Source organism: Pan troglodytes, chromosome 13 (genome assembly GCF_028858775.2).
Source record: "Pan troglodytes isolate AG18354 chromosome 13, NHGRI_mPanTro3-v2.0_pri, whole genome shotgun sequence".
NCBI lineage: Eukaryota > Metazoa > Chordata > Mammalia > Primates > Hominidae > Pan > Pan troglodytes.
The window spans coordinates 98,691,716-98,706,754 of NC_072411.2; the positions used below are offsets into that span (position 1 = coordinate 98,691,716).

The 15,039-nt window shown below is 37.1% G+C and overlaps 1 protein-coding gene across 9 annotated transcripts in view; it reads left to right on the forward strand.

Moving 5' to 3' along the window:
- The window catches only part of CCDC150 (coiled-coil domain containing 150), a 93,091-nt gene that overhangs the window by 50,713 nt on the left and 27,339 nt on the right, over positions 1-15,039 (forward strand). For 5 of the 9 annotated variants that reach the window (XM_016950256.3, XM_063790637.1, XM_024354995.3 and 2 more), the window contains 2 exons: positions 4,587-4,700; positions 10,657-10,740. In XM_016950256.3, coding sequence (XP_016805745.3) covers positions 4,587-4,700; positions 10,657-10,740 — 198 coding nt within the window. The remainder of the gene's footprint in view (positions 1-4,586; positions 4,701-10,656; positions 10,741-15,039) is intronic. The other 4 variants (XM_024354997.3, XM_024354998.2, XM_054679179.2 and 1 more) reach the window with 2 other exon arrangements.

The window sequence follows — 15,039 nt, forward strand, 5'->3', positions numbered from 1 at the left end:
ACCAAACACCGCATATTCTCATAGGTGGGAATTGAACAATGAGAACACATGGACACAGGAAGGGGAACATCACACTCTGGGGACTGTTGTGGGGAGGGGGGAGGGAGGAGGGGGGAGGGATAGCTTTAGGAGATATACCTAATGCTACATGACGAGTTAATGGGTGCAGCACACCAGCATGGCACATGTATACATATGTAACTAACCTGCACATTGTGCACATGTACCCTAAAACTTAAAGTATAATAATAATAAAATAAAAAACCTACCTAAAACGTTTTAATTGCACATATACCTGAAGTTAATATGTAAATTCATATATGTAATTTAAAATAGGTAAATTCATATAAATACATATACATATAAATTCATTTGCCAGTTTTTCATGGAAAGCTAAGACCTGTGCTTTGGTTCTAGATAAGCTGATAAGAGTTCTGTATGATCTGTCTGGAATAAATCATATCCATAGTGAATATTAAAAAAAAAAAAGAGATATAGGATCATGTCATCTGCAAACAGGGATAGTTTGACTTCCTCTTTTTCTATTTGAATGCCCTTTATTTCTTTCTCTTTCCTGATTGCCTTGGCCAGAACTTCCAATATTGTGTTGCATAGGAGTAGTGAGAGAGGGCATGCTTGTCTTGTGCCAGTTTTCAAGAGAAATGGCTCTACCTTTTGTCAATTCAGTATGATATTGGCTGTGGGTTTGTCATAGATGGCTCTTATTATTTTGTGGTATGTTCCTTCAATACCTAGTTTATTGAGAGTTTTTAACGTGAAGGGATGTTGAATTTTATTGAAGGCCTTTTCTGCATCTATTGAGATAATCATGTGGTTTTTCTCTTTAGTTCTGTTTATGTGATGAATCACATTTATTGATTTGCATATGTTGAACTACCTTGCATCCCAGGGATGTAGCCTACTTGATCATGGCAGATAAGCTTTTCGATATACTGCTGGATTCAGTTTGCCAGTATTTCATTGAGGATTTTTGCATCAATGTTCATCAAGGATATTGGCCTGAAGTTTTCTTTTTTTGTCATTGTATCTCTGCCAGGTTTTGGTATCAGGATGCTGCTGGCCTCATAGAATAAGTTACAGAGTAGTCACTCCTTTTCAATTTTTTGGAATCATTTCAGTAGAAATGGTACCAGCTCTTCTTTGTACCTGTGATAGAATTCAGCTGTGAATCTGTCTGATGCTGGCTTTTTCTGGTTGCTAGGCTATTTGTTACTGCCTCAATTTCTGAACTCGTTATTAGTCTGTTCAGGGATTCAATTTCTTCTTCCTGGTTAAGTCTTGGGAGGGTGTATATATCTAGGAATCTATCTGTTTCTTCTATATTTTCTAGTTTATGTACATAGAGGTGTTTTTAATATTCTCTGATGGTTGTTTGTATTTCTGTGGGGTCAGTGGTAATATCTCCGTTATCATTTCTGATTGTGTTTATTTGAAACTACTCTCTTTTCTTATTTATTAGTCTAGCTAGAAGTCTATCTATTTTATTTTTTTAAAAAACAGCTCCTGGGCTGGGCACGGTGGCTCACGCCTGTAATCCCAGCACTTTGGGAGGCCGAGGCAGGTGGATCACGAGATCAGGAGTTTGAGATCAGCCTGGCCAAAATGGTGAAACCTCGTCTCTACTAAAAATACAAAAATTAGCCAGGCGTGGTGGCACGGGCCTGTAGTCCCAGCTACTCGGGAGACTGAGGAAGAAGAATTGCTTGAACCTGGGAGTCGGAGGTTGTAGTGAGCTGAGATTGCGCCACTGCACTCCAGCCTGGGCAACAGAGCAAGACTCCATCTCAAAAACAAAACAAAAACAGCTCCTGGATTTGTTGATCTCTTGAATGGTTTTTGTGTCTCTATCTCCTTCAGTTCACCTCTGATTTTGATTATTTCTTGTCTTCTGCTAGCTTTGAGATTTGTTTGCTCTTTGTTCTCTAGTTCCTTTAGTTGTGAAGTTAGGTTGTAAACTTGAGATCTAATTTTTTGATGTGGGAATTAGTGCCATACATTTTCCTCTTCATAGTGCCTTAGCGGTGTCCCAGAGATTCAGGTATGTTATCTCTTTTTTCTCATTAGTTTCAAATAACCTATTGAATTTTGCCTTAATTTCATTACTTACCCAGGAGTCATTCAGGAGCAGGTTGTTCAATTTCCATGTAGGTGTGTGGTTTTGAATGGATTTCTTAGTCTTGAATTCTAATTTGATTGTGTTGTGGTCTGAGAGACTGTTATAATTTCCGTTCTTTCACATTTGCTGAGGAGTGTTTTGCTTCCAATTATGTGATCAATTTTAGAGTAAGTGCCAAGTGGCAATGAGAAGAATGTATATTTGTTGTTTTGGGGTGGGGAGGTCTGTAAATACCTGTCACTTCCATTTGATCTAGTGCTGAGTTCAGATCCTGAATATCTTTGTTCATTTTGTGTCTCCATGATCTAATATTGTCAGTGGAATGCTAAAATCTCCCACTGTTATTGTGTGGGAGTCTGTCTCTTTGAAGGTCTCTAAGAACTTGCTTTGTGAATCTGGGTGCTCCTGTGTTGGATGCATATATATTTAAGATATAATTCTTGTTGAATTGAACTCTCTACCATTATGTAATGCCCTTCTTTGTCTTTTTTTGTCTTTATTGGTTTAAAGTCTGTTTTTTCAGAAACTAGGATTGCAACCCCTGCTTTTTTCTGTTTTCCATTTGCTTGGTAGATTCTCCTCCATTATTTTGAGCCCCTGACATGTCTAGGTTATATAGTGTAGCTTGTTGCTCCAACCATTGTTGTGTATGTGGTCCGTCATTGACTGAAACATTGTTATGCAACACATGTCGGTAAATGAACATGATTATCTCTCTGTTTTATTTTGGTTTTTTATTTCACTCAGTATTTCATAATTTTCAGCACATCATATCTTAGACATATTTTGTTAGATTTGTACTTAAAGAATTTCATAGTATTAGTACTGTTTTAAATGGCATTTTAATGAAACGTGAATTTCCAATTGTACATTGTTAATATATAGAAATACGATAGATTTGCCCTTATATCCTTCAGCCTTGACACACTCACTTACTCTAGCATCTTTTTTGGAGGTTCTTCGGGATTTCCTTTTTAGACAATCGTATGTCTCGAGTAGAGACAGTTTTATTTCTCCTTTTCCAATCTTAATGCCTTTTATTATGTTTTCTTGCCTTACTGCACCAGCTATGGCCTCCTATATGATGTGGAATAGGAGCGGTGAAAGTGGATACCTTTGCCTTTTCCCAGTTTTAGGGGAAAGTTTTTCACTATTAATATTGATATTAGCTGTAGGATTTTTATGGATACATTTTTTAATCAACTAGAGGTGGTTCCCTTTCATTTCTAGTTTGCTGAGTTTTTATAATGAATTGATGTTGAATTTTATGAAATTCTTTTACTGCGAGTATTAAGATGGTTATATGGGTTTTCTTCTATAGTCTATTGAAACGGTGTATTATACTGATTTATTTTGAATGTTCAACAAGCTTTGCATTACTGAGATAAGCTTCACTTAGTCCTAATTTGTTATCTTTTTATATATTGCTGGGTTCATTTTGCTAATATTTTGTGGAAGATTTTTTTTTTTTTTTTTTGAGATGGAGTTTCGCTCTTGTTACCCGGGCTGGAGTGCAATGGCATGATCTCAGCTCACCGCAACCTCTGCCTCCCTGGTTCAAGCAGTTCTCCTGCCTCAGCCTCCCAAGTAGCTGGGATTACAGGCATGTGCCACCACGCCTGGCTAATTTTGCATTTTTAGTAGCGATGAGGTTTCTCCATGTTGGTCAGGCTGGTCTTGAACTCTTGACCTCAGGTGATCCATCTGCCTCAGCCTCCCAAAGAGCTGGGATTACAGGCGTGAGCCACCGCTCCTGGCTGGAAGATTTTTGCATCTATATTCATAAGCTTGAATTGATTTTAAGTAAATACCAGAAGGACTTTAACTTATAGTAAAGGGGAACTATATAATTTATGATATCCCTTTTGCTGAGGGCAACTAGAAAAACTCAGAAAATGGAAAGGAGAGAAAAAGGGTTCTTTTTAGAAAAAATGTTAGACCCACAAACCACACAGAGAAAAGGATTCTTAAAAACATTATAGAGTGGCTGGACTCTGTGGCTTATGTCTGTAATCCCAGCACTTTGTGGGGCTGAGGCGGGCAGATCACAAGGTCAGGAGTTCGAGACCAGCCTGACCAACATGATGAAACCCCGTTTCTACTAAAAATACAAAAATTAGCTGGGCATGGTGGTGCGTGCCTGTAATCCTAGCTACTCAGGAGGCTGAGGCAGGAGAATCGCTTGAACCCGGGAGGCAGAGCTTGCAGTAAGCCAAGATCACACAACTGCACTCCAGCCTGGGTGACAGAGCGAGACTCTGTCTCAAAAAAGTAAAAAATAAAAAATCATAGAGCTATCAGACTGACTGGTCATATTTCCACATTTAGAGGCAAGGAAACATATGGACGATACTGTCCATTTTACAGTTGTAATTGTCATTTTAAAAATAAGATAATACTTTTTGGATCTGGCGTAAATAGTTTCTTTTTTACTTTTGTTTCTTTAAAGGTAGACATAAATACATTAACTCATAACCTGCAGACTCTTGAAGAAGAGAATAAGCACCTGGCAGATCAAATGGCTTCCCTAGAACTTCAGCAAGTCACTTCTGATTACCATGGGGTGGGTATAAAAAGATCAGTCTAAATAGCAATTAATGACTAATGAGTTCAGAAATAACAACAACCAGAGGTCAGGAGATGGGTTTTCTTTGTGTTTTCATAATTATTAAAAATCTAAGCAGAGATTCTTACAGTATTCAAACAATAGTGATTTGAGAAACCAAGAATTTAAGGGATATATTAAACATTTGCCTTCACAAACAATCTGTGTTACTGAAAAATACAAATATATCTGATGTTTTAAAATAGTTCCTCTTCCATAAATTATGAGCAAGAAACTTGTATTTTTTTTCTCATCAGACAGTTTCCTCCATTAGGCAATCAGTAATAAGTCTGATTTCTGAAAGCTATTTGACAAGGTCAGTGCATTACAAATAAGTGGTACAGTTCTTAAAATACCTTCTCCAGGCGGGGCGCGGTGGCTCACACCTGTAATCCCAGCACTTTGGGAGGCCGAGGCAGGTGGATCACGAGGAAAGGAGATTGAGACCATCCTGGCTAACACGGTGAAACCCTGTCACTACTAAAAATAGAAAAAATTAGCCGGGCATGGTGGCGGATGCCTGTAGTTCCAGCTACTCGGGAGGCAGAGCTTGCAGTGAGCCAAGATCAGGCCACTGCACTCCAACCTGGGCGACAGAGCGAGATTCCATCTCAAAAAAAAAAAAAAAAAAAAAAAAAAAAAAAAATCTTCTCCAAGTAAAGGGGATTTAAAGATATGGTCATTCTGTTAAGTAGCTAATAATTTTCTTGTGTGCTTTCGAATACATGAAAAAGTATTACTTACTTGCTTTTAAGCATGCAAATAATCTTTGAAAATTCCTAGAAGACCCTGATGTGAGTCTGTTTTAACCTGAGCTAAAGTCTTTCAAACTGTTATAAGCTGCTCATTACTTCAACTATGAAAAATTATACAGACTAAGTCTAAATCTTCTTATATGGTCATGGTTTTCAAGCCAGATTTCCTACTTTTCAGTTTTGGCTGTGACCTCGGGTATGATCCTTAACTTCTCTGAGCCTCAGTTTCTTAATCTGTCAAAATGAGGATAATAATGCTATAACTGTGTGGATGTTTGAGCTTAAGTAAATTAATACACACAGAACGTGTAGCAGATAGCTAACATTTATTGAATTCTTAGTATCTGAACTGTCTCAGAGAAAAAAAAAAAGCCTGTAAGTGCCTATTGGAATGACAAGATCCATTAGCTGTAATCCCTGGTATTATTTCAGACCAACCCTCTCTCTCTGCAGAATTAAAGATTCAGCCATGTCCTTTGCTGGTTGGCCAGCCTCAGCTGGGTTCCTTTGGGAGACCACATTCTCAGTCTGACTGATTCTTTCCTGAATCCATTGCCAGTGAGCAGGCCTAGCCTTACCCTATTAATGACTTTGACAGATCTTGCCAGTGATTTGGTCAGTGTTGATTTTTGCCTGCCTACCATGTCTTGATTACAGGTTCCCAGTGATGACTCATAGATAACGCAATTCTAGCTTGCAGTTCTGTCTCCACCCAGAAGCGTCTCTGACCATGCCTGCCTGGAAATGCTTCGGTTGGCTATATGAGTTTGAGGAATGAGCTAGGGATTTCAGGATTTGTTTTTAAATCTTAGCAATATCATTAAATCTATTGTCATTCAATGCTGGCAGTGTATTTTTGTTCTTTGAGAGTAAAAACTTGAAATTCTTTATAAAGAGTACCATCTGGTCTAACCCCTCATTGATTTTTGGAGATACACATGACTGTGTGTTGTGTGTGTAACATCACAAATTTGAATTCAGATAGACCTGGTTTCAACCTCCATTTACTGTGTGACCTGGGCAGGTTCTTAACCTCTCATGGCCTGCAATGCCAAGAGGATCTCTTCTAGTGTAGGTATCCCACAGTATACTCTGCACATCCGTATCAGAATAATTACTACATTGATTAGAGATTGGCCTGTTTATGCATCTGCATTCACTCTCTTCTAATGCGAGAACAGTAGTTACTCATCTTTATATTCCCTTGCCTAGCATAATGCCTAATACATAATAGGTGCTTTAAAAACATTGATTGACTAGAATACAAAGAAGGTCATGTCTGTTTTGCCAGGCAGTAAGGATTAATATCATATTGCAATAACATTCTCTGCTATTTCTTTCATATTTCCTAATTTCAGGGGTATTTTTTTGTTTGTTTTTGCCATTTTAGCCTGTAGTGATAGTGCAATTTAATTCCATTACCACTGGCAGTCACGCAGGGAACCACAGTGAGAAAAGATCCAAATGTAGGAAGGTTACCATGCCTGAGTTCAGTTTGAATGATTTTCCTCCCCACTTCTCTTTTGGGGTTTAAACATATATTTTAAAATTGTAGCACCAGACAGGAATATAATTCCCTGTACAACTGGGACTTTAATGACTTGAAATTTAAAAATGAACTAAAATGTATTATTTCTTAAAACCAGGATGACATTGTCAGTGTACACTCATGCAGATGTCTAAGTTGGTTTGATTTGCTGGGGCTCATGTCATACTGTTGTTAAATATTTTGAATAAAAAATTCAAAATAATCAAAAACTTTAAAAAATGCTTACAATCTGCTTATAAAGTAGCTTTACCAAGATGCCAGTATCCTACTGGTTTTGTGTATTCTTCTAACAGCTTCTGCTAACTTGTACAGCTCACCTAGATTTTAAAAATGATTTTAGAAACAATTTTGTGGCTTACTGTTGATCTTTGGCAACCTATCTTTCATATCTTAAGATAATTCTTCCTATTTTTACTTCCTGCTTTTCTAAAGAGTGGTATCTTTGTGTTTCTGAGTTAAAATGGGTATTCTAATGTTTGGTATCTTTCTCTGTATGATGTTTCTCAAGTGATTCCCCAGTTTCTGTTTTGCTCTGTATACTAATAATGTTTATAGTATATTACCAAGAGTATTTAAGCAAAAGTTAATTTCAGTTCACTCTTCTGTAACTCAAAACCTGAGATATTCACTCATTTAAGTGGTTTCTAATTTCTTGTCTCCTGTTGATGAAAGTACAGGGCCTATTTAAATCTGTAAACAGTAATTTAAGTAACTGCCTTAACATCCACTTTCCCTTAGCAACTTGGAACAATTATTTTTTGTGTGTGTCATAATATTTAAATAAGTGACCCTTTGTCAAATATTATCACATTTTGATTTTGCTCAATTTTCGTTTGTACATTAGCATTCTCTTTGGTGGCAAAATGGGAAAATTATTGTTTTAAAAGTATATTTAAAAGATTAATGGAATTTCTTTATGCCTTTGCCTGAAAGAGGGAATTGTATTGATAAGGGAAAAGCTCCATTATTTTTTAAATTTCTGGTCACCTTTTATAGAAGACTCAGATAATTTAAGTTATTCTTTAAAAAAAACTTTCCCCATTTCAAGAAGATAGTTATATTTGAGTGTTTAGTATTTGTTAGAGCTAGCATATTTTAGGTTAACTTTAGTTCTTGGTTTTTTATATGTTCTTACCTATGCTTTACAGCACACTGAGACATCTTAATTTGTAGAAGTTTGAATCGAATTTTAAATAAGCTTTTTTTTAAAATTATACTTTAAGTTTTAGGGTACATGTGCACAACGTGCAGGTTTGTTATATATGTATACGTGTGCCACGTTGGTGTGCTGCACCCATTAACTCATCGTTTAACACTAGGTATATCTCCTAATGCTATCCCTCCCCCCTCTCCCCACCCGGCAACAGGCCCCAGTGTGTGATGTTCCCCTTCCTGTGTCCATGTGTTCTCATTGTTCAATTCTTGTAGCTTTGCTTTTGTGGTATTATTGACCATCCTTACAATTTATTTGCTGCTGAAGACTTGGTCAACATAATCCTAAACTGTAATGTTACATTCATGGAATGATTTTGTATCATAGTTCCCAAAACAGATAATATTTTGGCAAAGAGCACTGTGTTTTCCACAAAAATTAATCAATGATGAACTAATTTTGTGATAATATATTTATCATCATGAGTTTCCTATTTATTGATAGCAGTCTACATTTTGCTCAGGTTATTTTGAAACCAATACTCTACTGGTCTAAATGCTTTTTAAAACATATTTTCCTTTGCCTTAATGGGAGCAACACAGTGATTTTAAAAACTTTAAAAAACTGAATTATGAATATGTATAATAATGTATGAAATAAATATTAATTCTGACAGGACAAATACTTGGTCTAATAGTTAATAATCCACAAAAGCCTAATATTGGGTATAAGTTTTTATATTAAAGGTGTATGATTTTACGGTAGGTGGTATACAAGGGCTTTTCCATAGATTTTTATCAAGTGTTGAACGTCAAAAATGAAAATTCTTCTAGCCAAGGCAACTGCTAAGGAGAAAACAATGCTCCAGACTACTGTGCCTTTTTTTTTTTGTAATGGGGGTCTTGCTCTGTCTTCCAGGCTGGAGTGCAATGGCACCATCACGGCTCACTGTAGCCTCGACCAGCTGGTTTCAAGCAATTCTCCTGCCTCAACCTCTCAAGTAACTAGGACTACAGGCATGCACCACTATGCCCAGCTAATTTTTTAATTTTTTGTAGAGACAGGGTTTTGCTATGTTGACCAGACTGGTCTTGAATTTCTGGCCTCAAGTGATTCTCCCACCTCAGCCACCTAAAGTGCTGGGATTACAAGTGTGAGCCACTGTGCCCAGCTTAGTGTGCCTTCTCATAGAAAATATTTTGAACAGAGGAAAATATGAGTTACAGATTATAGTAATCTAGTTTGGAATGTGTTTTTGCTTTTATTTAGAAGCAGGTGTGGTAGGTTCACACACTTAAAGGATATTACAAAGTGGTGACTAAAGAATAGCTGTAATCATGTTGGAGATAGTGAGGAATATCTCTTATGTAAATTAATACATGGGTTTTATCTTATCAGCTTACCTAAAATTGAACATAAAACAAAAGTCTAAAATTCTTTGGCTTAAAATGCCTAAAAGGCACTCTGTTCTGTTATTCACAGAATAAGCAAATATAAACCAGAAATAGTGAATAATGTCAATATGAGATACTTACCAACATTAATAAGACTTTGAACTTAAGATTTACTGCAAATGATCCATAGTGCAGCTAGTTAGCTTATGAGTGATTAAGAGTTTGTGTCTTTAGTCACATTTGCTTTGTGTGCATTATCTCCACATTTGGTTTATGAAGATGATTTTGACATATGACAATATTTCCTGTTATTAAGATATAACACTGGCATTGATTGTGGAGGGTGAAAAGTCCACGTTCAATCACTTAATGGTGCCCCTCATATAAAGAAAGTACCAATATGGCCCAAAATTTAAATTTTGTACTTATTTTTTTCTGATGTAGTCTGAGAACAACAGGATATGAAAAAATAACTGTCATTATTAAAGGCTGTTTGAATAATGAAAATATGTAATTTTGTGAAATATGAAAGCTTTGGTAATGTTTGCCCCAGATAATACTGTGTTGAGTATTTGATCAAACAATGAGTTTGAGTCTCCAATAAACATTTATTTTGTTTTTGAGATTTTTCTAAACTGCTTTTTACCATGGTAAGTGAGGTGCCTTCTGCTGTCAGTGGTCCTGGTCACTTGCAGCTGCTATTTCCGTAAAGAACTGTGTAATGCTCCACAGACTACCTGCAGTCACTGATACAACCACACCACATCCATGCTGGATCACAACTACAAAGGAATAACTGACATAACAAAAAAAGTTAATATACAAAACCGACAAACTCTGGTACTCTTAAAGCTTCATGCTTTTATTAGCAGTCTCTGTACATGTTGCATATTAGCCCTGTGATCAACTATGTAGGAAAAGACTAAAAGCAGCAGTAGCAAATAAAGAGGAATCTTGATCTTATGATGATAGAAATGGTAAGGATGTAAATACTTGTTTAAAAATGAAAATGGTTATTCCTTTCTATGCCTAGAGGTTCTGATGCCTTTGTTTGCCTTATCAGCTTGCCCAACAGAAGGTGGAAAAAGTCTTGGGAAAAATTACTGAAAGTAAAAATAGACTGGCCTATGAAAACGGAAAACTCCAGGTATGAGATTTATTTTCTGATTTTTCTTGTTTGAATTTTAAAAATACCAATTATCAAATTAAATATTGCTAGATTTTGAGAATACGTAGCTCTGTCATTTACTAAGTCTATAGTCTCTGAACATCCTTAAGTTTGTGGCCTCATTAATAGCCAGGTGACTTCTATTTACATACTGTAGTTGCTGAAACCTAAAATTGTGAAGCCAAAACCCATTCTGTGACTATTTGAAACTTTATTATAATCATCTTATGCATGGTCATTCACTGAGAATGTAGAAAGCCTATACCTCTTTTTGCTGAATTTTTATAACACATTTCTAAAAAGAAATAAATCTGGAAACAGACTCAGAGGCAATTGAGTGAATGTGATGATACTGTTCTTTTGCTGCCTGTGGGTTTTGTCCCTATGGTACCCCAGAGCAGGAAGCCTGCAACTGATATAGGTAAGCCTGACTTAAACTAACTCCAATGGAAACACTGAAATCCAAATCAGTGGTGCTAAGTCTTAGCTACACATTAGAATCACTAGGCAGTTTTTAAAATTCCTCATGCTGGGAAGTGTATGGTATCTGCCATTTACTTTGAAATGCAGCATAGAAAAAATAGGTTGATGGATGGATAGAGGAAATGATAAATGGGTAGATATGTGATAAGCAAATAAAAGAATATTAATGGTAGAATTTGGATGGGATGGTTGGTGTATGCATGTTCACAGTAAAATTCTTTCCATTTTTCTATATATTTAAAACATTTTATAAAATGTTGGGGGAGGCTGTGCGTGGTGGTTCATACCTGATCCCAACACTTTGGGTGGCTGAGGCAGGAGAATGGCTTGAGGCCAGGAGTTTGAGACTAGCCTGGGCAATATAGCAAGACCCTGACTCTACAAAAATTAAATAAATAAAAATTAGGCAAGCGTGATGGCAAGCGCCTGTAATCCTAGCTACTTGGGAGGCTCAGGTGGGAGCCCCAAGTGGGAGGATCACTTGAGCCCAGGAGTTGGAGGCTATGGTGAGTTATGATCATGCCATTGCATTCCTGCCTGGGTGATAGAGTGAGACCCTGTCTCTAGGAAAAAATGAAGGGGGAAAATTCCCATGACTAGAAAGGCATCCCAGAGCAATTAAATCAAAATCTCAGGGGATAGTTCCTCGACTGAAGTGCTGTGTGTGTGTGTGTGTGTGTGTGTGTGTGTGTGTCTGTGTGAGATGAGGTCTCACTCTGTCATCCAGGCTGGAGTGCAATGGTGCAATATCTGGGCTTGCTGCAGCCTCTGCCTTCCGGGCTCAAATGTTCCTCCCACCTCAGTCACCCAAGTAGCTGGGATTCAGGTGTGCAGCACAATACCCAGCTAAGTTTTTTCATATTTTTGGTTTTTCCATGGAGATAGGGTTTCTCCATGTAGCCCAGGCTGGTCTCGAACTCCTGAGCTCAAGCAATCTGCCTGCCTTGGCCACCCGAAGTGCTGGGATTACAAGAGACTTCAGTACTTTTTAAAGCTACTCAGATGATTCCAATGTTAAAACCATAGTTGAGGCCCACTAGATTAAATAGTATGAAGTGAAGCCCAGTTAGGCTTGGCAACCGTCCTAGTCTGTTTTCTGTTGCTATAACAGAATGTCTGAGACTGGGTAATTTGTAAATTAAAGAAGTTTATTTGGCTCATGATTCTGGAGGCTGGGAAGTCCAGGATCATACACCCTGTCTGTGAACACCTCATGCTGCCTCATGTCATGGCAGAAAGCAGATGGGAGAGTGGGTGTTTGCAAAGAGACCAAACACAAGAGGCAGCCTCACTTTATAACAACCCAAGAGCGAGAACTTATTCACCCATGTGAGACTGCATTAACCCTTCATGAGAGCAGATCCCTCATTACCCAAATACCTCTTAAAGGTCCCACTACCTCTCAACATTTAATTACATCAGCAGTTAAATTGCAGCATGAGTTTTGGCAGGGTCAAACCACATCCAAACCATAGCAGCAACTATGGAGCTGATTTGATAAGTAATCTCACTAGAAGCTTGCCAAACACATCAGCATTAACCTCATCCTCATCTACTCAAAGGGTTTACCATAGGGTTAGCAGACAGGATAGGGCCCAGAAATAGCAGGCCATCTAAAAGGTAGTCAATAAGCCATGCTTGCGGAACAGTACATTACTAGAACAATAAAAAGAACTACAATAAAAAGAATTACTAGAACACCTATTAATATTAATATTTTGCAGAGGTAGTGATGCATTTAAATATTATCTACATTTGTGTGACCGTGGAAAGATCTTAATTTTCTTGAGTTTCATCTTAATCATCTATAAAATGAGGAGGATAAGCACACCTCTCTTATCTACTTCTCATTGGGAAAAATAGGCTACATTACAGGCTGGGTATATACATCTTTACAGGCATAAAATAACTTTCCCCTTTCTGAAATGAATGATCTTATAAGAGGCTATGACCCATGACTTTAACCTTTTTTTAGTTTTTCCAAGAAAAATGAAATATATTATGAAATATATAAGACAGATCCCAGGCTCTCATGACAGACTTAAAGCCAAATTTTGACTGGGAATGAAATATATTTTATAATTTATGAATGGGTCTGATGTTATCTGTCTGACCTTTTAAACCGCAACTATGCAATCTTAGAAATTATCCAGATTCTGTGTAATCATAAAGGAAATACGTGCCTGTTTGCTGTTCATATTCCTATAATAAGAGTTTAAGATTTTTGATAGTCTTTGAAGAAACACTTTTTGAACTATTGTGAACTATTGATTCATTGGTGCTTTTATGTCAGGTCTTGGGCTGCCACATTCCAAAAGCACTGACTTCATCAGCTCTAGGGAAAGTGCTCTTGGAGCACATAACTCTTACAAGACAATTTAAAGGAAGAGCTGTATACTAAACATAGTCAAAACAGTAGTCTGCTGTGTGTTCTCAACTGGATTAGAATGGATTAAAAATATACATATGAATTGTATTTGGTAAAAGACTACATTTTCAGAATCAACTTGTTAATGAATGATATAAATACTGGATTTTGTGTGTTAATGTAAACTTTATTGGAAACTGCTGCCTCATGTTCAAACATGGTTTGAACTTCCTTTTCAGTGCTGTGCAGTATTCCATTATGTAAATATGCCACAATGTATTTATTCTTCTGTTGATGGATAATCGGCTAGTTCTTAATTGCTTGCAAACAATAACAATGATGATATGATGAATTTTTGTACTTGTCTCCTTATATACAGAAGATTCTCTCAGCTAAATATAAAATTCTTAGGAGTAGAATTACTGGGTTTTAGGATGTGCATATCCTAAGTTTTACTAGATTTTGTTATATTTTCCCTTACTAAAAGTAGTTATGCCAGTTTTAAAATCAGTATTTTTTTTGTTATACTTTACGTTCTAGGGTACATGTGCACAACATGCAGGTTTGTTACATAGGTATACATGTGCCATGTTGGTTTGCTGCACCCATTAACTCATCATTTACATTAGGTATTTCTCCTAATGCTATCCCTCCTGCTGCTCCCCACCCCACGACAGGCCCCGGGGTGTGATGTTCCCTGCCCTGTGTCCAGGTGTTCATGTTGTTCAATTCCGACCTAAGAGTGAGAACATGGGGTGTTTGTTTTTCTGTCCTTGCGATAGTTTGCTGATAATGATGGTTTCCAGCTGCATCCATGTCCCTGCAAAGGACATGAACTCATCATTTTTTTATGGCTGCATAGTATTGAATGGTGTATATGTGCCACATTTTCTTAATCCAGTCTATCATCTATGAACATTTTGGGTTGGTTCCAAGTCTTTGCTATTGTGAATAGTGCCGCAATAAACATACATGTGCGTGTGTCTTTATAGTAGCATGATTTATAATCCTTTGGGTATATACCCAGTAATGGGATGGCTGGGTCAAATGGTATTTTCTAGTTCTAGATCCTTGAGGAATCACCACACTGTCTTCCACAATGGTTGAACTAGTTTACACTTCCACCAACAGTGTAAAAGCATTTCTGTTTCTCCACATCCTCTCCAGCATCTGCTGTTTCCTGACTTTTTAATGATCCACATTCTAACTGGTGTGAGATGTTATCTCATTGTGGTTTTGATTTGCATTTCTCTGATGACCAGTGATGATGAGCATTTTTTCATGTGTCTGTTGGCTGCATAAATGCCTTCTTTTGAAAAGTGTCTGTTCATATCCTTCGCCAACTTTTTGATGGGGTTGTTGTTTTCTTGTAAATTTGTTTAAGTTCTTTGTAGATTCAGGATATTAGCTCTTTGTCAGATGGGTAG